Consider the following 24,836-nt stretch of genomic DNA (forward strand, 5'->3'; position numbering starts at 1 on the left):
TAAATCGGAATACTAAAGTTGAAATTCTATTGGCGCGTAGGTATGTGGTCGATAAAACGTACTATGTCTGGAAAAGGGTTAATAATTATTATATTTATTCTTAGCTATTTAGTAGTACGTGAGCATATTCAACCATCCACCAAATAACTCTCTTCTTATACAGTATCTTCTGAATTCGTCGAACACAAACATAAACAATGCAAAGGGGAGCGCCAGAAACCACCTGTAATTTCAACAGAGGGTAGCAGTTGCCAAGCGATCACCTATTAACTTTTAATGATTGATTTTGTACAGCGATATCTTTCAGCTGCTAAATTTGTGGCTTCAATGTTTTGCATCACATTACGATTTATGAAAATATTCATTTACGTTATTTATTTTACTTAGTTGCCCGCTGATTAGAAGTAAAATCTTCTTTTTGACACAAAATGTATTAAATAAAGTCAGTCTTAACTTAAGAATGTCTTCTAAGTGTCGGGGAAAAGGAGAACAGAACTAGAGCCCTCTGTTGGCTGATTGTCCAACGCGTAGAGGTTCTAGTGTGAACTATGGGGCTGAATCTCATAGACATGAAGCTACTGGAACCTTTAAGTTTTTGATTTATGATATGCCACAAATCCCTACAATGTGCACGGTCTATGAAAAACTGCAAATTAGTGCAAATCCTCACCATCGCAGACGTATAGGGTATGCCTTGAAAAAGTCCTTGACGCCCGGGCAGTAGCATACCAGGCTGGCAACGAGCAGCTCTACCACGAGCCCCATATTCAGCACCTTGTTTTTCATGCCTGAAACAAACAATTGTATCTATCGGTTATATTCATTCTATTAAGTACCGCGACTTCTTAAACTTTCTGTAGGTAGATCTTAATACCTGCACTTGCGTGGTGATCTCTCTTTTCCTGTTAAGTTACCATAAGTTACGAAGTGCTTGTCGGAGTATTTATACTGATTGCCTGGTGGTCTGAGACTACTTAGCCTAGAAAAATGGACGCGTAACCTAAAACTACGTCCGTTGTCCGTTAGATTTATAAGGATTTCAGGTTTGCAGCTTAAGCGACAAATGCAGGCGTCAATAAATTCAGCTTTCGCTTTTGTAGACGTCGCGGTTGCGTCCATGCGAATATTAGCACCATGTAAAAGGAGTTAGCTAAATTCGAAAGAAATAAATGCTGAGAAGTGTGAATTGTTTCTTTGCAGCCCAGACGCTATGCATTCCATAGCTGATTTTGAAGCGATTTTGCCCGGGGTGAAGGTGGTGGAGAGGTCATCGCTGACACTTCTTGGGGCGCCGATTTTTCCGGAAGGGGTTGGTCAGGTGGTCCAGGAGAAGACCGTGGCGCTTTCAGAATCTATGAAGCACTTGCAGCATTTGTTGGCGCATGTATCTGTGGTGTTGTTGCGTAACTGTTTATCGATTCCAGGCGTGACGTACACTTTGAGAACGGCGCCGACGTGGATGCAGGCTGTGTTACGGTTCGATCAGGTACTACAAAACGGACTGGAGTCTATTCTTAATGTCAGGTTTGAGGAATCTCAGTGATGTCAGGCTACTCTTCCCATACGACATGGTGGTTTGGGGGTGCGTCGCATGCATGAGGTGGGACTTGTAGCTTTACTGGCTTCCTCGCATGCATCGCGGGGACTAGTTGCGCGCATTTTGTCCCTCAATGAGGTCGACGTCCACATGCCTTTTTTGGGTGCTGCGTTGGATGAGTGGGCTGTTCGCTGTTCTAGCGGCACGCGGCCTGACGACCTTGGGGCTCAGAGGTCGTGGGATGACGTTTTATGCCGTCAGACGTATGAGAAGTTGCTGGAGGGGGCATCAGGGGTAGAACAGGCTCGGCTGAAAGCGGTAGCTGCACCCGAGTCTGGGGCCTGGCTGCACGCCTTACCGTCGTCGCACTTGGGGACGTTGTTAGATAACGATTCCCTAAGGATTGGTGCTGCGTTAAGGCTCGGGTGTAATGTGTGCGAGCCACATTTGTGCGTCTGTGGGGTTATGGCGGAGGCGAACGGGCACCATGGATTGAGTTGTGTGCGGTGTGCTGGTAGGTTTCCTCGTCATCATGCGATTAACGATATCGTTCGCAGGGCGATGGTGTCAGCTAACCTGCCGTGCATCTTGGAGCCCCAGGGTCTTAGTCGGACGGACGGGAAGCGGCCTGACGGTCTCACCCTTGTTCCTTGGGCTAAGGGGCGGAGTCTGCTGTGGGATGCTACATGTGTGAGCACATTTGCGGCGTCACATCTTGCACAGACTACACGTGCGGCTGGGGGGGCTGCAGAGAATGCGGCAAAACAAAAACATGCCAAGTACTCAAACTTAAAGCCGGTTTATGATTTAGTCCCTCTTGCTGTTGAGTCAGCTGGGCCTTGGTGTTCCGAGGCGAAGGGTTTTGTGAGGGATCTGGGTAGGCGCTTGCGGGATAGGGGTTGTGATCCTAGGTCTGGTGCGTACCTGGTCCAACGTATATCTTTGGCGGTTCAGCGGGGGAACGCCGCTGGTATTATGGGGATGTTTGGGCCGGGTACTTACCGGATTAGGGTTTAGGTTTGCTCTTTTATGTTATTATTATTGTACTCATAATTTTTTTCTTTGTTTTTAATCAATGTTGACGATGCGTGTTGCGGATAACTTATGTGTAAACGAACGTTCTGTTTTGACGAAACCTGAGGTGGATGAGCTTATTGTAATGTGACGAAGCCTGCGCTGTGGATCTGATGGTATGCCTTTTTTTTGGTTACTAAATAAAATAATAATTCGAAAGTAACTGTGTAAGTTACTTTTCCACGGGCTTAACTGCGGAACCGACTTCGGAGGGCGGAAAAATGAGACGGACCAATCCCAAACCTTAATTGTGATTTTGTGGTCGTCATAGGTATTTATTTACTTATCTAAAAACAAAATAGGAAATGAAGCTGTAATAATGTAGGTACCTATTGTAAACATTGGACGGCATCAGTCACGTGTCTTGTCATCTGAACACTAAACTGCGTAGGAGCTAATTAGGTACGTGATAATGATAATTCTTTACTAAGGTTATCAAAAACTAACTACTACTCTAACTACTCTATAACTATTACTCCATGCTATGGGTGAGTAGTACCTACCTATATCTAATCTAATTTTACGAACTTACGAAGTCTCGTCAAGTTCCTTATAGCTCAAAATAAAACTTGAACCCCATACAAATTTTTACCCCCTTTTTAACCCCCTTGAATTTCTCAAAATCGCTTGTTATCTCTTGTACATATTATTAATGTAACCCTGGTGTACAAATTTAAACTTTCTAGCTTTTGTAGTTTTAGCTCTGCGTTTATGAACCATGCAGTCAGGACACACGCATTTATATATTGTATAGATATAGCTTGTAAGTAGTTTGCGTTTATATGTCATCACCCTGGGAGCTGTGTAATAAATAGGTAATAGTTATTGGTAAAAGTTGTTGTTTACCTCCTCGTGCTAATATTGATAGGTAGGTAGGTACCCGAACAAGCGAAAGATTTCAAAGTTGAACCACGAGCGTAAAGATGTTTACGTATGATGTCTGAAAACGGAGATTTGCTGCGTTTCAGTAGGTATACGTAGGTACAGGTTTACCTGAGTTTTACACAAATCACAACTAGGTACGGTATTAAAAAAATCAAAACGAAATCCTAAGATAAAAATTATTTACTTACATTTGCTGATGCCGCTATCGCTATGCCTCAGCCACGAAGTAGGCGGATTTGTTGATACTGCTGCGAGCCTTCCATCGTTCCTTCCCGCTAGGTTGCCACAACTCTTATGACAACCACAAAGTAAACCATGGGATCGTATGACGTCAACCACGCAGTTTTAAGGACTGCGTGAAACGCAATATGGGTGCTTTTGACATCGATAAGGACACATAGGAGGAGCTCGCGCCAGATCGCGATGGATGGAGGGGTACCATCGCGAAAGGTTGCGAAATTAAAGACAACGCATGGTTCCAAGACCTTGCCTGAAAACGCGCAGAGGCACAATCCACCAGAAGTTGCTGCCGACATGGCTCCCAACTTCAGCTGCCACAAATGCGGTCGCAAATGCCGGTCCCGTATTGGCTTATACTTACAGCCACGAGAGACGTCCCTCGCATACAGACGCTGCATAAATCATCTGTCAAGATGTTAAAGGCCTCATGATGTGGTATTAATGATTAGGTTGCCAAATGTCTTACCAACGTGAGCAATTGAATTATATCTCGTCTTGCAGATAACTCCGTTCATCATCTGCGTGATGACGACGGCCACGAAGTACGCGGCCTGGCTGGCGCGCTGCACGGTCATGCGCGCTTCATACGTCCACTCCTGCCCCACGGAGTCTCGGAGGTCGCTCACTGCCTCGTTGTCCCAGTCGCTTCGAATGCCTGCAAAGCCAAAGAGTTTTTACAATGATTTAACCCTTAAATGCATGATTTTTTGTATAACTTTTTAATACATTGAAATAGATGTGTCATGCTGTATAAAAGTAATAAATGTGATTTTGGATAGCTGCATATTGAGCCACGGACCATCAAATATACGATGCATATATACATCATTATGCATTTAAGGGTTAATATTGATCGTTATTTAACGGTGCTTACACACCACCACAAGCGACTATAGATACCTCTCGCGTCGAATATGGGCTCTATGACGTATTAGAGTAGCTGTCACGTAACATGTTTGTAATTATTGGAAGTAAAGCACATTAATTTATTTAGAAATGTAACCTTAAAGTAATAGGTACAAATACGGTAAAAACGATTTCTTCAATTATTATTTTTAATTAAGCCAAGTAGGCGAACATGCTGCTGGCGGCCACCTCGACCAGGCCGAGGTGCACAATTGCAGCTAGGCGTCTTTGAAAGTATGAAATATTAACATCTTAAGTTAGTACCTAGTGATAATGGTGATACGATACCTATCCAAATTTACCAAATAAAACATCAGGAAAGAAGCCATGTTCAGCCATGACCACGAAGTATGCGAACATGCCGGCGGCCACCTCGACCAGCCCGAGGTGTCCGTAGGCGAGCCGCAGCATGCGCCCGGACACCAGCTGCTGGCCGCGGCGCGGCGGCCGCGCCATCACGTCTGACTCCGCGCGCTCGTGCGCGAGGGATACGGCTGGCCACATGTCCGTGCCGAGGTCCACACATAGGATGGTCATTACGCCTGAAAATGTTACCTACTCTTGTCATGATGTTAGCGTTACGGTTCGGTAACACTGACACGGATCCGCGCGCTGAGCCGGTATGCAAACGGGACATCGCTTATATATGTAATATGTACATAGCGCTGTGTCGCTCGCACACAGTAGCGGCGCGCGGATCCGCGTCACCGCGGCAGTATGACCGAATCGTTATTCCGGCTTTCTGCCACGGCTCGCTAAGGAACCGCTTTTAAAAGGCAAACCTCAAGAATTGGTGCGAAGATTTTTATCACATTACTTACAACTGTGAAATGGGAAATTCCCTGCGTAAGCTTTAACGCCTCGGCCATGAAACGCAATGCTCGACGCTAAGGCCGAACGCCATACATTGGTTAAGTATGTAAGTATATCAAATTTATAACGGTTGACGTCAGTGTCGAGCATGCGTTCTGTGGCCCTCGAGACGTTTACCTAATTCTAAACAGCGCTCCCAATGACATACTCAGGTACAAACGTCAAACAGGCTGGCCCAAACATACGTTGCCAAAATTTTTACTGAGGCATATTGTTGATAATTTTAACAAACCTTTGCGTGTGTGTATCATACTCGTAGCTAAAGAAGAATATTATGAAAATCTTTACGTTTTGTTTTAGTTAAATGATTTTGTAAAAGACGTGTAACAAAGAAAAATATTCCTAAAAATTCAGAATCAGAATCAGAAAAACATTTATTGCCACAAAAAAAAATACCTTAAGAACTAAGTACAAATATAAATCTTAAATACTAAAAATAGGTACAATTTAATTAGAAATTTAAAACATTTAATATTAAAGATTGGGCAATGGGCTCCAATCTCAGCAAATTATTGGTCAACGTATTTTTGGATCTTGTAAGTTCATTTGTTGAAGCTTAATTGTGTTCGTCTAAACTTACCCAGTGGCAGTGGTATTGAAAACAAGATAAACATCAGCACAGGGAAGATTTCCGGCACATTGGATATGAGTATGTAGCAAATGGACTTTTTTAAGTTATCGAATATCTTCCGCCCCTCCTCTATTCCTGTGACGATGGTCGCGAAATTGTCGTCCATCAAAATTATATCAGCGGTTTGTTTCGATACCTGAAAAGTAGTGAAAACATAGTACCTACTCGTAAATGGCTTGTGGCTTGAAAGTTAGTGTAGGGTATTGTTTCTAATGTAAACAATTGGCAGTTTTTAGCATGTAGCCTGTGTGTGTGTGTCGTAAGTGGTAAACTGGGCCCATAACCTGCTGAGTGTGTTCAATAGGCACACGAGAGTATGGTGAATTTATTACAAGTTCTGATAGACTCGTGTCTGTAAGACGAAGAACCTGACCTACTTGTGAGTCTGTTGTGCCCATGGAGATGCCGATGTCGGCGCGGCGCAACGCCGCCGGGCGCGTCGTTCTCACCGTCACCCCCGTCACCGCCACTAATATGCCTCCGCGCCATTTTGTAATGCTTCCACTATCTGCAGGTTTTGAGTGAGTGGATTTATTTCAAGTACTGTTAGACTCGTGTCTGTAGGAACCTGCCTTACCTGTGAACCTGTAATGCCCATGGAGATGCCGATGTCGGCACGACGCAGCGCGGGCGCGTCGTTGACGCCATCGCCCGTCACCGCCACTATGTCGCCTCGCCGTTGACATGCTTCCACTATCTGAAGCTTTTGAGTAGGTGAGGTCCGTGCAAAAACTGTAAAGTACCTAATATGTATTAGCATAAAGGTAGGTACAGTTTCTAAAGAGGTTTCCAAGGGGAATAGGTAAATACTTACACGTTTAAGTGTTAAAGAAAGTGTAAATTAGATACAAAACTCTAACTTATAGCACAATCGGAATAGGACAAACCTCGAAATCTCCTGGACAGTCATGAAGTTTAGTATATATGTTAATTAAAGGTCCCTTTTTTATGTCCACACCATTTGACATTTGGGGACCTCGAGGAACCGCAGCCATCTTGGAAAGTATGTGCCTTCCTAGAGAAATTCGCATTTTACTCTGAAAATATGGTGTAAGGCAACATTAAAGCTTATTAAATTCTACAGAAAAAAGTCCTAGATATCTTTGCGATTAAAATACATCTTCATATAGAAAATACTTGCTAGATCGAGATTTAGCGCTTATACATTTCCAGGGGACATTCTCTAAATAGAAAACTCGGAGGAATATGAATTCCACTTTTGTCTACACTTTTGTACATGATCTACCCCAATATCAACATTTTATTCGACATCGACTTAACCAGGAAGTAGGGTTATGTATTTAAGTACTGATGATTCAGTACAACCTGTAGCTTAGGATATTGAACGGATTTTTTAAAATGACGTAGCGGTTCATATAGAGTATGAAGATGTATTTTAACCGCAAAGATATCTAGGACTTTTTTGTGTAGAATTTAATAAGCTTTAATGTTTCCTTCCATCATATTTTCATAGAGAACAGAGATTTAAAACGCGAATTTCTCCAGGATGGTATACATTTTCCAAGATTCCTCGAGGTCCCTAAATGTCAAATGGTGTGAACATGAAAAAGGGGCCTTTAATTAACATTCATACCAAATTTCAGGACTGTTCCAGAGATGTCGAGGTTTGTCCTATTCCGATTGTGTTATTATGATAGGACGATAAAAATGCTGAATCGGTAAATACTGACAACAAGTCTACTAAAAGTAACACCCTTTTAGCTGACCGTTTGGTTGACTGTAAGTCGTTACAATAAGGTTTCCGAGCGGTAAGTCAACTAGGTATGTCATAGCATTTGTCGATGATCCACACGAACAGGTATCAGTTAGATAGGTACCAATTTCATAGTACTTGTCGATGGTCCAGTCGAGCAGGTCGGGAGTCATGGTGCGCAGGTCTGCGCCCGTGATCACGTGGCACGCGGTCGTGGCGATGCCGACCTCGCCCGCCACCGCGCGCGCGGTTTCAGGGTGATCGCCGGTCACCATCATTACGCGTACGCCTGCTGCGCGGACGCGCTGAATGGCTGACAGCACCTTATCATGATTAAACACCATGTCAAAGAGCATGAGAAATAAATTTAAAATACGAGGGCAGTCAGTTAAAGTTGCGATGCGGACTCGCGTTTTAAGGATTCGTACATAATACAAAAACAACACCACGTTTCACGTAAACTATTGCAGCTGTGTCCCTAAAACAGCCTAACCGCATTTTTGTCCTTAAGTCTGACTCACGCTTGACTGTGGTTTTCCTAACATCTTCTAAAGAACTATTCTGTGTATTTATCTCAACATTTTAGACATTATATCGTAATTCCGTAAGGAAATCATATAGGAGGTGCAAACGCGTACTGCTCGCCCTTAGAGTTGGTCAAAGACGCCTAGTCTTAGTAAGATGGCATATATAGTCGAGAAATTGGGACCGGTTCCATCGTGGCGGAGTGTCCTAGGGGTTTAACCCTTAAATGCATAATGATGTATATATGCATCGTATATTTGATGGTCCGTGGCTCAATATGCAGCTATCCAAAATATTATTCCCTCAATCTATACAACATGACACATCTATTTCAATTTATTAAAAAGTTATACAAAAAATCATGCATTTAAGGGTTAAGGCGTTAGCCCGGATTGCTAAAGACACCGGTTCGAATCCGGCCTTCACCATTCACCACTGGGGGGTTCGTCACTTTTTCTTTATTATATGACATCAATTTCAGTTTATAATTTATATATAGTAGTGCGACTACTTAAAAAACACAAATCAAAAATATTTAATAAAATAATTTGATTTGTTCTCAAAGTTGTGTATTTTAGACCCTGAAATAATAAAAAATATATATTTGAGCTTCTCATAAATAGCCCTTTCATTTGATAAATGACACGATATAGTTTGCAAAACTTTGTTTTTTTTTTCTCATTTACCACCCAAAAGTGGCCTCTTTGTTTAAAATTTATTTGTTAACGTTAAATGTCCGTCTTTGGGTCACAAACTTACATATGTGTGCCAAATTTTAACTAAATTGGTCTAGTAGTTCGGAGCAAACAGGCTCTGTGACAGCCGGACGGACGGACACACGGACAGACAGACGCACGAGTGATCCTATAAGGGTTCCGTTTTTACCTTTTGAGGTACGGAACCCAAAAAAAAAACCTCACTTTATTTTTGATAATAAATATTACCTAACAAAAAAGTCTTCGAGGAATATTTATAACATTTAGCATTCTAATTTGCCCTCTAATAAATTTGATAATGACTAAGTTAATTAAATAGGTAGGTCAGTGTAGATGTATGTATGTATGTACATTTTATTTACCTCTCTTCTTGGTGGATCCATTAGTCCCAAGATTCCTACAAAACGTAATTTGTCCACTGGAAAATTAGCATCTTCGGCATCGAATTTATAATTCAGTGGAAAATTACTAGCATCCAAAACTAGGTCAGCTAACGCAAGAATCCTTTTACCTAAAACAAAATTGTAATTTTTTACATCAGTCCAGCTATTCTATAGGAGTAGAGGTATTAGTAGGTATCAGAGATAGCAAGAAAGAAATGCTAAGCTCTCCGAAAAATATTTTTTTAATACAGTTGCTCAAAAAGTGCTACTTTTCGTGGCTGTTTAGCGTGCGGAAAGTTGGTTTTCGCGAACTAGAGCTTTTTACTTTTCCAATTTTTTTAAATTTGTACTTGTTCCAATTCATGACTACTTATTGATGAGTATATAATATTAGTTTCCTTTAAACGTCATAATCAACATAAAAACCTACTGTTAATGCAAGAATACGAACAATATGCATATTTCATATTTTATTACTTACCTCTTCATCATTATAAGTATTATAACACGTTTATTTTTTAATGTTGAATAACCGTTCTTAATAAGTTGTCTGAATGGAACGGAACGCCTGTCAAAGAAGAGGCGTATTTTCTTACTGTAAGAATGTTTTAAGTTTCCAAAGGCAACATTCGATATTGTTTATATAAATATACGATACACAAATAATCGTAAATAACGATATTTATCTAATAATAGTACAATGTTTTAATATTTACAATTGTTTCTGTCTTATAGAACATGCATTTGAAAAAAAAAAACTTATCGAAGTGGGTTCAATAATAATAACAAAATCTATTCTAGTCGAATAAAAGCTAGAAAACACCTCTTCATAATGTCAATGTCAATGATGTCAGTGTCACAGAATTAATAATATAAAAGTTTCGAATTCCATTCCTTACTTGTTGCTTTTCTTATTTTTTTGCAACTGTATTAAAAAACGTCGTTCGATACACGTGCAGATATGTCATTCTTCACTCGTCCCGAGTGAAGATATCTCGGTGCTCGTGAAGTAATGACATACTTTCCGCACTAGCATCGAAATGTACTATACTAACATAACTCGTCCACAGATCGTAGTTATTCTCTCGCGAGCAAAAGTACCTATTGCAATGCTTTGCGTTGTTTCTTGTGCATCCAATATCTTTGCAAGTTAGGCATTCGATAGGTAAGTACTCAAAAATTTTACCAGTTTTGGCCATTTCGACTCCAGCAGAGTCTGCTCTTTCTTTCATTTCTCGGGTGAAGGTCTTTGTATCTTTATCCACGGCTATTGTGTCACACCGAGCTATAATAATCTCTGGAGCTCCTTTCATTAGAACTAAGTATCGAGAGGTATTTTTATCCAAGTGCACACTTACCTGCCACAAAATAATAAAAAACGTGACATTAACGTGAAAACGTTTGTAAAATGACGACGCCGTTTGTAAACGGCGGGTTCTTACAATTTGCCTGCGACATAGGCACCACGCACCACTAGCAAACAATGCGGGAGAATCCCTAACAGCATGCGCGCATTATGTACCTAGTAGGTAACCGCACGTTCTGGACGCAACTATCTAAAGAAAGAATGTAAAGAAGATTTAATTACTTGGTATTTATACGTAGAGTTAAAAGGTATCTCTGCTACTTTAGGATGCTGGTTCCTCAAAGACACTGTGTCACCGTGTTTATTAACAAAATCCAAGATGGCGGACTCGGAAGCGTCTCCGTGGATCGTGCCGTCGGCTTTGAATGTGGCCCTGCTGCATAGGGCTCCACATCTGATTAGAGCAGCGTAAGCTAACGAGGATTGGAAAATAAAGGATATATGAAGAAAAATACGGAAAATCTACACACAAATGAATTTCGAAATCAAAGCTAACAAGAATACATAAATAGGTAGTCATATTATATACAAACATCAATTGAATCGGTCGGGCTTACCATATTTGTCTAAAAATGCCACGAACAATAAACTACAGCTGGGGTTCCCAAACAGTAAAGACGAGGGGCGCGGTGAGGCAATCGTGTAAGTACCTATCTATTTCGAATACCTAGCCTAGCTAGTTCAGGGCCCCTTGCAAGGGCGCCGCGGACTGGAAAAGGTTGGGAACCCCTGAACTACAGCATTAATATTAAATGTTAATATATTTTTCCTTTTTTTATTGTGGGACGTACCACATTATTACAATCTATAAATTGTATATACAGATGTCAATCACAATGAAAAAATCAACGATGATCAACTCTGGTCAACGTGGGACTCGAACCCACATCCTACCGTATCGTTGATTTTTTTCATTGTGATTGACATCTGTATATACAATTTATAGAGCATTTATATTGTTTATGGAGGTGCTAAATAGTAACTATAATATATAGGTATACCTTGTATTGTACTTTTACCACAAGAACCTAGCGAATGCCATTGGATTGGAACTGATAATTTATTTCCTGATACCAGATAATTTATTTACCTTGATTGTTGCGCAAAGCATCTGGAAATAGAAGCGGAAGGTTTACAAATATATATCTGTACCTATACTACCCACTACTAATTTAATACGAAAAGGGATATATGAGTAGAATTATTTAACCCTTTTACTGTGCATGGCACTCGTGGTCTGATTAATTAAGTCTACATTCGCTACGTAGAGCCTTATTCTGTTCTAACAATGTGATATGGTTTCCTCTAATTTTTATACGACCTTGAGTTGACCTTCAACCAGAAACGTTGTCACTTTAACTTTTGGCACTGACAGATTCATATTCATAACAAATCTATATCAAACTCATGACGTGTTATTACAGTCAGAATACGCCTCCGGCATCTCAAGCGCCCCAATAAGTGCGAGCGAAATGCTTTATGAGACGAATGTAATTATGTAGATATTGCATTTCGTCGGCACCAATCAGCGTCGTGAGCCGCTAACGATAATTGGTGCTCACGATCAAGGTAGTTAGTATCAAAATAAAATGAAAACCTTATCAAATTGTGACAGCAGAATCAGCCTCTCAGTAGACCTAGTAGGAAAGCAATGCTACGACTACGGCGTAGCACACATGTCCATTTGTTCAAAGTAGGAATTAACACATTTAGTCAATGCCAGCGTGGCTACGCGCTACGAGCGTAGCCGATGACACGGGAAAACCCGTATGTAGCAAAAAGCGTCTATGGGTCGCTGGCAGTGAATGTGTTAAGATGAATGATGCGATACTACCTTCAAATGACGTTTGCGATATTGTCAGGGTTTTGTTCCACGTCCACACATCGTACACGCACATTTTATTTTCAGTAAGGGTACCAGTTTTGTCTGAACATATGGTAGTGCAAGCTCCTAAAGCTTCAATGGCGTCTAGGTTCTTTATCAGGCAGTTCTTTTTGACCATGCGCTGGGCGGTTAGGGTTAGAGATGCTGTCACTGTTGGTTGCAATCCTGATGGGTGACATAATACCATTACCAAGTCAGACACTATTGAAGTGAACTCACCTGCGGTCATAGTATAAACAGGGCAAAGTATGTTATCTTCATATAAAGTTATAAACGCACCGCGCGCAACTTGTATGTGTGCGCCATAGTATCTATGCGTCGCCGCACGCACACTCAAACAAAATCTCGACCCGTTTCTCAGTGGTATAGAGATAGTTTGAGACCCGGGGAAGGACATAGGATAGTTTTTATCTCAGGAATCATCCTTTACGGATGTGAAAAGGGGGGTGGTAGTTTGTATGCAGGTATGATATAAACGAGCTCCACGCGGACGAAGTCGCGGGCAGAACCTAGTTGAAAATAATACAACACAAGTAAAAAATACAACTTCCCGGCCCTTTTTCTAAGCACTGAATTAAAATTTAGCTAAAAGTGACAACCCTGAGACAGGCAAGTACGGTAGGCAAATATATCGCGCATTGAGCCGGAGATAGCCTACTGCCCTCTTTCTTTATTCTATACCTAGGTACCTATATATATATATATATATATATATATATATATATAGAAAGAAAAACAAATATTTCAATTATGTCGAAATAACAACTTGTTTTAGATTGAATGAATACTAACATCACTAAATAACAGTTAATTTAAATAAATAACTTCCGTAACATGAGTGAAATGTCTCTAAAAACCTGTAGGGGTCGGATCAAAAACTAAGTAGTTAAGTGCGACTCACGCTTGACTGCACATTTCTAATAAATTTTCCTGTCATCTATAGGTAGAGAACTATTCTGTGTATTTTTTTCAAAATTTTAAACAGTAGTTTCGGAGATGAAGAATGGTCAATTTTTGCTTATTTTCTTGAATAACTTCTAAACTGATTATCCTAAAATAAAAATATATAAAAAAACGTATTTGAGATTCCCACAATGAGCTCTTTCATTTGATATGTAACACGATATAGTTTGAAAAACTTTTTTATTTTATTTTCTTATTTACCGCCCAAAAGTGGCCCCCATGTTTAAAATTCATATGTTTACGTTACATGTCCGTCTTTGGGTCATAAACTTACATATGTGTACCAAATTTCAACTTAATTGGTCTAGTAGTTTCGGAGAAAATTGGCTGTGACAGACGGACAGACGCACGAGTGGTCCTATAAGGGTTCCGTTTTTTTCCATTTGAGGTACGGAACCCTAAAAAACAACCTCAAAAACGTAATCCTTTATCACCTATTTACTCATATATTCTTAAGGTATTCTAACAATTAAGTTTAATTACCGCAATAAAACAAAAACAAAACGAAAGAAATTTCAATGAAATAGCAAATAACGAACATCAGTTCGATCGAACAATCGACAACATTTTTTTGTTAAAAAAAACTTTGTAAGATAGGGTCCGAATTGTAGATACTACACCTATAGGTATTTGTCAACTATAGTAGAGATCGTTAAAAGTAGAATTATTTATTTTGCGTGATAATCTTTGTATTTTTTTAAGTTATTACTTTAATTTTACAATAAAATACGTAAAATATAGTTTTAATGAAATTAAAACTTTTTTTTCATTAATTATGTATTACGAATTCATACTCGTAGGTGTTTGAAACGATGCGTTCTGACTTATTTCGGGGGTCTATTAATATAAACCGTCAATAATAATAAACCGTTGAATGACGTTTAGTTTTTTTTTTTCTCTTCGTTTTGCTAATGACGTGAAAGGGATTGAAAAAATAGAATCTAAGTATTTCGACCTTGTAGGTATTAGGCCCTGCTCGTCGAAATGACATTCGAATATAAAGGTCACTTGAACGTCTTTTTGTCTCATTCAGTGAGCAAAATGCGATTTTGCTCACTGTTTTTAAGTAGCAAAGTACCCTTGTTCGTGCTGCTGAGGTGAAAATAAATTTATTTTTTTATTTTACCGTTTGCTCGCCATGCATGATTTATGAATCCATGCCAAAGCAAGGAGCAAAGCCGCGGACGGACAGACGGACATGGCGAAACTAAGGGTTCCTTCCTAGTTGACTACGGAACCTTAAACAGGCAACTCTAATCCCATTTTTCTACAATGACTAAGTATTAGTAATTTATGTTTTGTAAAACAAAACAAGTCAAAGTTCGGCGGTCGGTCTAAAAAAATTACAAATAAACTTACCTACCTATATAGAGCCAGCTTTAGCGCCAAAATTATTTCCATCTTGGACGTAACACACTTGAATCCCTCACTATGCTCAGGATTCTACTTTAGAATCCCTCGTTGCTCTCGGGATTCTATTATAGAATCCTTCGCTTCGTTCAGGATTCAATTTACGCCCTCGCCGTAAATATGTCATTTTGCTCCCTTGTGACACAATCTACTATTCTCACCTTCAGGTATATTGGCAACTATGATTCCAATAACAAATATGATGGTCTGCATGAACGGATAATCCAGCATCAGCGACGCACACGCCACGAACGCACCCAGGCCCAGCGCCCAGATACACATGTAGCGCATAAATCGGGATATCTCCTGCGATAGGGGGGACGGTTTGGGCTGGATTCTGGTAGCTAGGCCAGCTACGCGACCTAAGGCCGTTAGATCGCCAGTACACATGACGATACCTATAAATAAGATTTGAATGAAAACCAAAATGCGGTTCGACTGGAAAGACAGCGTCAAGGAGTCGTAATTTTTTATAGTAACTTATAATGGTGCAAATAATGATGGATGTAAGAGGTAGGTACACGACGCTACATACGCCTAGACGTTTTATGACGGAACCAGGGAAGGTGTAAAACAATATTTTTATGTTATACCTGTAGCCCAACCTTCGACACATTGCGTAGAAAAGAAGGCGACATTAGAGGACTCTAGTATGTTGGCAGTGCCTTCGGAGTTACTGCGACATACTGCCACGGACTCGCCAGTTAGCGATGAGTTATCTACCTGAAATCAGGGATCGTTACCGAAGTAACTAAAAATCAGAACACCAAAAGGCAAGTTAACACTTTTTAGACAGCTTATTTCAGTTCAGTTCAGTTCAGTTTATTTATTGGTAAAAAGAACTTTACAGGTCACACAGGTACATTTGAAGTACGACAGTTACCTAGTCGGCTCATAAGTTCTGTCATATACATAGTATCAAATAAAATCAAAAGTTTAAGTTTATTCCGTATAATTTGTACAGCGTTTAAAAGCTTATAAACTAGAGAATCTAAATGTATAACATTTATTCAAAATGACCGCCATAATTATCTACACAGGCTTGAAGTCTTCGTGGCCAGTCGTCAATGGATTCACGCACCACTTTCATGTCGATATTGGCCACTGCCGTAGCAAGAGATTTTTTCAGCGAGTCTAGATTTGCATGAGGTTTTGAGCACACCTTTTCCTCTAAATACTGCCATATTTTATAGTCTAAAGGATTAAGATCTGGGCTAGAGGAGGGCCAATCTTCATGCCGTATAAAGTCGATTTTATTGGAGGCGTGCCAGGCTTGTGTAGACTTTGCCTTATGGGCTGGAGCAGAGTCCTGCTGGAAAACCCAATGCTGGTTTAGAAACATCGTATGGGATAGTGGTTTCACAATATTAGTCAACACCGTGTCTTGGTACACTTTGGCACTAGTTTTTACTCCTTTCTCACAAAAATGCATACTAGTGCGCCCGCATAAGAAACTCCCAGCCAAACCATCACAGATGAAGGGTGATGACCTCTTTGAATACGGGGAATGCTATTAGACGCTTCTTTACTATTGCGAGCGTACACTTCTATGTCAAAAATTTTCTCGTCCGAAAACAGTATACAACGGTGCTTATTTTTAGCGTACTTCTTCAATAAAGCTTTAGATCTTTTAAGCCTTAAAGCTTTAAGCCGACCATTGAGAAGATGGCCAGTTTTTCGTTTATAAGCACGAACTCTCAGGTCTTGATTAAGCACTCTTTTCACCGTGTTTTTGCTCAAACCCATCTGGAGGGCCATAACTTTTTGTTTCCTAGCGGGATTTCTGGCAATGCATGCCCTAATTGCTTGTACAACCGCTGGAGTCCTAGCTGTACGCGGACGACCGCTTCTTTTCTTGTCATTTAAACTAGAGACCTCACTGTATCTTTCTATGGTACGATACACAAATCTTAGAGAGAATTTTAAATTTTCAAGTAGCTTAAAAATTTTAGTCGGCGAGTGACCACAACGATATAGTGCAATTATTGCGGTACGGCTATCTTTAAGCGTCCACTCCATGTTGAAGAAAACAGAAAATTGCAAAATTATACTACTCAAATATTTAATAAAGATTCGAAATTCAAATGCAGAACGGTTTTTGTTTTAGGAGTTCCAAATTTAAATTTTAAAGGCCAGTGACAGAACTTATGAGCCGACTAGGTATATACAATTAAATATGATTGATAAAATACATTGGTCAAAGTTTTCAATTTCTTAAATAATCATCGTGCAATAGTTGTGAATACAATAATATTTTAAATAATCTCTTTCATAAAATCATCAATAGAGTAACATGCTTGGTCAAGGAGTAGACATTTAAGTTTTTTATTAAATATTGAATCGCTTTCTGTAAATTTAATGTCATTAGGAGTTTTGTTGTATATTTCTGGCCCGATAACACTGAGAGACTTTCGGGCCTTCGCGGGTCGTTGAGTAGGAGCGATTAGCATGGGCATTCTGCGGCTGTCTGCGTCGCGGGTACCTACAGGTTTTTTAATATGCATCTAGGTTTGCTCTAATGTATTTGCATGCTTCTAATATATAAACGGCTGGCAGTGTTAATATCTTATGGGTCTTAAATAGTTCCTTGGCGGGGTGATCGAACGGTTTGTTGGAGATTACACTCAAAGCTCGTTTCTGTATTTTGAATACCTTGTCACGGTTTGCGGCCAGACCCCAGAGATCAACGCCTCGGATAAGGATGGAGTGAAAGTATCCGTAATATGCCTTTTTTAGGTTATTTGGAGACAGGCTTGGCGCGAGTCTGGACAGGGCGAAACACGCCGATGAAAGTGAGTCGCAAAGATAGTCTATATGAGAGGACCACGTTAAGAGCGTTCTTACAAGAAAAGTCGAAATAATGTAAAATTGATGATATTCCCGACAACATTTAAGATTTTACGCTCATTATCAGAAATAAAGAGTACTTGTTCCAGTAAGAGCGTCTTCTTATCTTTAGGAATATCGTTGTACATTTTAGAAAAAGGACTAATTAAATTAGTAATGATCATTTTTCTGATGGTCGTTTACGAAAAACCGCGTGAAGCACTGAATTGTAAGCTCTTATTTGTAAATTTTGAGAAGTTTACTCTGCTGAAGTTGGATAATTTGTATTATTAATATCCTGTACTTTAGGAATATCGAACGATATTCTTCCTACATGCTTTTGAGAAAGAGAAAATCAATGTAAAACGAATTGAATTTTCTCTTCGAAACAAGTGTAAATTCCTACGAAAATCTACTTAGTATCGAAGTCATTTTTATACACAAGCAATCTACAACGTTTGCTTATACTGTTGGTATACATTCGTGTTTATCAAATTCTACTTTAATAAAGAGCTTGAAGAGGTCGGACCTGTGTCGGTCGGCTCCGCACGTTTTCGACGGCGACGACGAGGTTTTTTATCGTTGTGTGTGGCAGGCGCCGTGTAAAACGCTATACTGTATGCGTGTAAACTGCGACTGAGAAACTTTGATCCGAGTCCTGTATTTGTTTTTATAGTATTATAATAGTTAGTATAGAAACATAACAAACTTCCGAACAGCATTAAAAATATTTGAAATGACCTGACATTTCATAGGTAGTAAATTTAAAAAAACCAGCCAAGTGCGAGTTGTACTCGCGCACAAAGGGTTCCGTACCATTACGCACAAAACGGTAAATAAATCACGTTTGTTGTATCGGAGCCCCACTTAAATATCTATTTTATTCCGTAACCAAAGGGTAAAAACGGGACCCTATTACTAAGACTCCGCCGTCTGTCTGTCCGTCTGTCACCAGGCTGTATCTCATGAACCGTGATAGCTAGACAGTTGAAGTTTTCACTATAACAACAAATACTAAAAACAGAATTAAATGTGGTATTTCCTATAAAAGGGACCTTTTTTGTCGATGGCGCTTACGCCATTATAAACGATGCTCCGATATAACTAAGACTGAACATGTATAAGTTTTGAGTATGTATTACTCATCCTCCTTATGAACCCTGGCAGTACCTAGTGGAACGTAGGTTTGGTGCAACATAGGCGCACACTGTTTTGGTCATTCGACTCGTCTTGATGAGCAACTTGGGAGAACAGTACTCATGATAGAGCTGATGCTGAACCCTGGCAGTACCTAGTGGAACTAAGGTTTGGTGCAACATAGGCACACGCTGTTTTAGTCATCCGACTCGTCTTGATGAGCACTTAGGAGAGCAGTACCCATGATAGAGCTGATGCTGAACCCTGGCAGTACCTAGTGGATCTAAGGTTTGGTGCAACATACGCACACGCTGTTTTAGTCATCCGACTCGTCTTGATGAGCACTTAGGAGAGCAGTACCCATGATAGAGCTGATGCTGAACCCTGGCAGTACCTAGTGGAACTAAGGTTTGGTTGACATATCAGTCAAATTTGACAGATTGACAGTTTTTGTCATTTTCAGTGAAAACTATCTTTTTGGGATAGAATTTAGTACCAAGTAAGTTAAGTGTAGATTTATACTATCTGTCAAAATTTACATTTTTGACAGTGTTGGATCCCAGATCGAAACGGCTTGTCCAATTTTGATAGGACCTTCAACATTAGTCATGGGATGGAAAATGTAGTTTGACACATCTGTCAAAACTGTCAAAATTGACAGTTTGACAGTTTTTGTCATTTTTAGTGAAAATTAACATGTTTTGTTAAAGTTTGGTACTAAGTGACATAGTTTAGTGTTGTTTGACATATCAGTCAAATTTGACAGATTGACAGTTTTTGACATTTTTAGTGAAAATTAACATGTTTTGTTAAAGTTTGGTACTAAGTGACATAGTTTAGTGTTGTTTGACATATCAGTCAAATTTGACAGATTGACAGTTTTTGACATTTTCAGTGAAAATTATCTTTTTGGGATATAATTTAGCACCAAGTGACATTGTCAAGTGTAGATTTATACAATCTGTCAAAATTGACATTTTGTGACATTTTGACATTTTTGGATCCCAAATCGAAACGGTTTGTCCGATTTTGATAGGACTTTCAATATTAGTCATGGGATGGAAAATGTAGTTTGACACATCTGTCAAATTTGACAGATTGACAGTTTTTGTCATTTTCAGTGAAAAGAGCGTATTCCCATCTTAAAGGCCGGCAACGCACTTACAACCCCTCTGGTGTTGCGGGTGTCCATGGGCGGCGGTAATCGCTTACCATCAGGTGATCCGTCTGCTCGTTTGCCTCCTATTTCATAAAAAAAAAACCTTCAACATTAGTCATTGGATGGAAAATGTAGTTTGCCACATCTGTCAAAACTGTCAAAATTAACAGGTTTTTGTCATTTTTAGTGAAAATTAACATGTTTTGTTAAAGTTTGGTACCAAAGTGACATAGTTTAGTGTTGTTTGACATATCAGTCAAATTTGACAGATTGACAGTTTTTGTCATTTTCAGTGAAAATTACCTTTTTGGGATAGAATTTAGCACCCAGTGACATTGTTAAGTGTAGATTTATACTATCTGTCAAAATTGACAGTTTGTGACATTTTGACAGTTTTGGATCCCAAATCGAAACGGCTTGTCCGATTTTGATAGGACCTTCAACATTAGTCATGGGATGGAAAATGTAGTTTGACACATCTGTCAAAACTGTCAAAATTGACAGTTTGGCAGTTTTTGTAATTTTTTGTGAAAATTAACGTTTTGTTAAAGTTTGGTACTAAGTGACATAGTTTAGTGTTGTTTGACATATCAGTAAAGTTTGACAGATTGACAGTTTTAGTCATTTTCAGTGAAAATTATCTTTTTGGGATATAATTTAGCAAACAAACCATGTTAATTTTCACTAAAAAGACAAAAACTGTCAAACTGTCAATTTTGACAGATGTGTCAAACTAAATTTTCCATCCCATGACTAATGTTGAAGGTCCTATCAAAATCGGACAAGCCGTTTCGATTTGGGATCCAAAACTGTCAAAAGGTCACAAACTGTCAATTTTGACAGATTGTATAAATCTACACTTAACAATGTCAATGTGCTAAATTCTATCCCAAAAAGATAATTTTCACTCAAAATGACAAAAACTGTCAATCTGTCAAATTTGACTGATATGTCAAACAACACTAAACAAAACATTAACTTCAATGGCCATTAACGTCTCAAAAATTTAATTCGAATTAACTTTAATGCAATTGGTGCGTAATGCAGTTGGTTAATGGCGGAACTAATGGTTAATGCAATTGATCAATGGTTAATTAAAATTAACAATTACGGCCAACACTGCTACATATAGCTAAAATAGTTTCGCTACCCAAGCTGTACGGTTACCCTGTACCTGTACCAAATGTAATGACGAAGCAAACAAGCGTAAGTACATTGTATTACATAATACAAAAGTAAGTACATTTGCACTGGATTTAGTATTTTCTTACCAAATAACAATAATTAGGATTTTAAAATTTAAGTACAGTTAGTGTCGTTATAATTGTATTCAGTATGCTTCACGAAGGATCAAGATTGTTTAATCCATCATTGTAGTGCGAGCGAGCGGGAAAACATGGTAGAAGGGATCGGCATACTGAGCTCGCACAGCCCGCCGCAGCTCGTAAAATACCTAAACTCGCTCAACGCCGAAATGTAATAGCGCTCTTAACCCTGAGTCAATGACATATCCCAAGTATTTAGTTTGTTCCACCTGTGGAACTAGAATATTATTTATTTTAATATTTAGGAGACTACTGTTGGTGTTCCGTAACTGAAAATGAACAATGTTAGTTTTTTCTAAATTTAAAAGCATTCCATTTGCCAAAAACCATTTGTTGATATCAACCATTGCTACATTGATTTTTGATTCGAGGCTAGTGTAATTTTCAGCTACTACTATTATGCAAGTATCATCGGCATATATTACGTATTCTAGTTCGGGAGATGCCGCAGTTACATCATTTACGAGCATGAGAAATAGGTTATTTCCCATGCTCGATCCCTGCTGTGGTACAGCACAATCTCCTATAGATTCTAGATCGGATCTTGCGTTGAGGACGCAGGTCATTTGTTTTCGGTTTTTTAGGAATGAGACAATGGTGCCGTAAAAAAATTTTCAGTTTGTTATAATAATTGATAAGACGTAGCCTCAGATGCTGACGTGACGAGATCTTCGCGTTGACTGAGCGTACTTTTGGCCGCGGACTGGACCCATCCAAAATTAAATCTGAGTAACTATGAACTTGTAGGTACAGCATATTAGATATCATAGAAACCTAGCAATTACCACTACTTTTTAGGTAAGAAAATATCTATTGTAAAAAACGGGGTATACCTAGCATATGCCGAAATAAATTAAATTAAATGTATTTAACTCACTTTGAAACCTTTGCTGTCTATGACCCGAATGTCAGCCGGCACTATGTTCCCAGCTTGCACGCGGACCAAGTCTCCTCTCACTAGGTCCCTGACATTGGTGTCGACGTTCAGCACGCCGTCTCTAGTGCACTGGGCGTATGTGGGAATCATGTTGTTGAAAGTTTTCATTATCTGGGAAACAGTCGAGGTTATGGTGGGATCGCTTACAACACCCAATCCTGCATACCTAAATTAAGGTAGAGACTTTTAGAATTGCCTTGTGCCGAGCGCCTTGGAAGGTCTGCCACTTTGCGATTTAAATCAAAAACTTAGACGACAATTTCCGCTTATACTTACTTAAAAACAGGGGGGCTTCGGTGCTTTCTCATAGGGTCACAGGAATAAATATTCCTATACCATCACAAAATCTGAGCAAGAATATCACAAAAGACCACTTACCTTCGAACTTTTGTAGTTCTGAAAGAAGCTAAAAAGTCCGCAAATGACGTCAACAGCTATGAGGACGCATCCCAAGTACAAGTTGTCGCGACTCGGGTTCGATTTTGATGACGCTTCGAGGAGGTACGCGCCCAAACACAGTAGAGCGCCAAGCCAAATCAATACGGAAAATCCTATTGTAAGGGAATGTCCGGTCAATAGATTAGGATGCTTCCAGTGGTTAACCTATCCTATACGTTAAAACCTAGGTACCTACCAGTGTTGGCCGGAACGTTAATGCAATTAACCATTAATCAGTACAAATTGAACCGTAAACTAACGGTTTCCGGTTCAATTTGTACTGGTTAATGGTTAATTGCAATTAACGTTCGGCCAACACTGGTACCTACTACTATTTCACTTTTGCCCAGTTTAGTTAGCTATTAGATACCTCAACGTCGTATTGGCCATGTTGAGCAGCAAGAGGGTATGGAAGGAAGTTGAGGCCTTTTGCGAAACGGTGGTTACCCAAGAAAGGAAGCAGCGGAGCGGTTGCGCGAAGATAACGCAGATGCGCCACCGCTCCGGCGCAGGCGGAGAGGGAGGAAGCGTAGGCGATATGCACTAGCTAATAGCTAGTTCCTCCCCCCCATAGAGCCAGTGGGTTGGGGGCCCACACGGGGTGGCTCTATACGTCAAGCGTCCTGGCTCTCTTCCTCATCAGCGCGGGTGTCCGACACATGTCGGTCGGGCTGCCGGGGGGCGTCGCGGATAGAATGCCGCAAGCGATCCCATGACGCTCCCCTAACGGTAAAGAGGGTGACAGCGCAGGGGATGTTAGTGAGTATTATCCTCACCTTCCTCTGATTAGCAGAGGATGTCAGGAGGAGCGAGTCCCACATACCACCCCCCAATGGGCTTGGGCCCGGGGGTGAGATGCGAAAATGCATTTACCCCTGCGTGAAAAAAAAACTATTAGATACCTCATAATACCTAAAATTCCCAGTAGTTACTTACTTATATTTTATTTAACTGGCACAAACCGTAGGTATTACTTTCAAAATAATCTCATTTTCATTTGGCTTTAATAATAATAAAATTATCAACAATAACAATATGTATACTTACAGTAAAAAATCTTTATCAATGTATGTATGTTTGAGTCTACCTGTAGGTTAATAGGTATTTAGTTTAGGTATGTCGCAAGTCGCAATCTGTAGGCATAGGCATTTATTTACCTGTACACATGGATTTTAAAAGTACTTTAGGCCACCCGTATTGCGTCGCGGGCGTCAGTGCGTTGTGCCCGTAGAATTTCAACAACTGGGCTGCCTTTGCACTGGTCAGTCCATTTACAGGGTCGGTCGTGTATCGAATGTAAAATTCCTCTGTAATTTTTGTTATTATTTAAAAGTAGTTTATGGCAGCTTAATAACTTGTCGGTATTGTATTCGATAGGTACAGCATGCAGTGTTTCTCATTAATGAGGGTCGTGCGTGACTCCTCTGCTCTGCCAAATTGGATTTCAGAAGTAGGCAATTCTATCCGGCTGTGAATATAACTTAATTACACTTCTGAATGGTTTATTTCTTTAATTCGTAGAGCAGTTTTCGCTGTGGCCTAGGGCCCGGCATATTAAAACACACGAATATAATAAGAAATAATTTCAACGAACACTTACTGAGGGGAATGAGATGTACATCCGTTTGTATCTCCTGTTTTAGCAAATTCAACCGAGTTGTGCTCAGGTCCCTTGACCTCAGCCCTTTGGGTTTGCTAGGGCGAAAGAAGTCCGTGATCGACGCATAGCTCGAAGTTCTAGCATGCATAGCGCAAACGATCTCAATAACTATTCATAACAATAAATAATCATGACAATCAAGGAGCCTAGATTGCTCGAATTAACTGGAAAATCTAGATGGCTGATTATTTAATTAGGTAATTGTGTTATTAAAAAAAATAGTAAAATCACCGACCATTTTATTAC

The 24,836-nt window shown here is 39.8% G+C and overlaps 1 protein-coding gene across 5 annotated transcripts; it reads right to left on the reverse strand.

Annotated features, from left to right (window-relative positions):
* Positions 1 to 93: 93 nt before the first annotated feature.
* On the reverse strand, positions 94 to 24,781 carry LOC134745111 (sodium/potassium-transporting ATPase subunit alpha-like). 5 transcript variants are annotated; one of them, XM_063679059.1, is made up of 18 exons: positions 24,531 to 24,781; positions 24,088 to 24,237; positions 22,871 to 23,043; positions 22,433 to 22,603; positions 15,702 to 15,831; positions 15,270 to 15,506; positions 12,685 to 12,900; positions 11,941 to 11,961; positions 11,073 to 11,263; positions 10,671 to 10,842; positions 9,464 to 9,612; positions 7,985 to 8,183; positions 6,724 to 6,878; positions 6,096 to 6,282; positions 4,945 to 5,184; positions 4,203 to 4,391; positions 671 to 788; positions 94 to 223 (listed from the first exon to the last, which is right to left on the reverse strand). In XM_063679059.1, exons 1-18 carry the CDS (start codon positions 24,676 to 24,678, stop codon positions 109 to 111), a joined length of 2,961 nt encoding a protein of 986 aa, XP_063535129.1. In that variant the 5' UTR covers positions 24,679 to 24,781; the 3' UTR covers positions 94 to 108. The 5 variants fall into 5 exon arrangements, with proteins under 5 accessions (XP_063535129.1, XP_063535132.1, XP_063535130.1 ...); XM_063679062.1 differs by having other exon boundaries at positions 15,714 to 15,827; positions 22,429 to 22,603; XM_063679060.1 differs by having other exon boundaries at positions 15,702 to 15,827; positions 22,429 to 22,603.
* Positions 24,782 to 24,836: the final 55 nt, after the last annotated feature.

This window comes from Cydia strobilella, chromosome 11 (genome assembly GCF_947568885.1).
Source record: "Cydia strobilella chromosome 11, ilCydStro3.1, whole genome shotgun sequence".
Lineage (NCBI taxonomy): Eukaryota > Metazoa > Arthropoda > Insecta > Lepidoptera > Tortricidae > Cydia > Cydia strobilella.

Bases quoted from the DNA above. Each gene is read 5' to 3' on its own strand.
- LOC134745111 (XM_063679059.1), bottom strand. From the start codon at position 24,678: ATGCATGCTAGAACTTCGAGCTATGCGTCGATCACGGACTTCTTTCGC. The intron at 24,238-24,530 runs GTAAGTGTTCGT...CAAAAATTACAG, and splicing joins TGTACATCTCATTCCCCTCA to AGGAATTTTACATTCGATAC. The intron at 224-670 runs GTGAGGATTTGC...TTGAAATTACAG, and splicing joins TACCCTATACGTCTGCGATG to GTGGTTTCTGGCGCTCCCCT.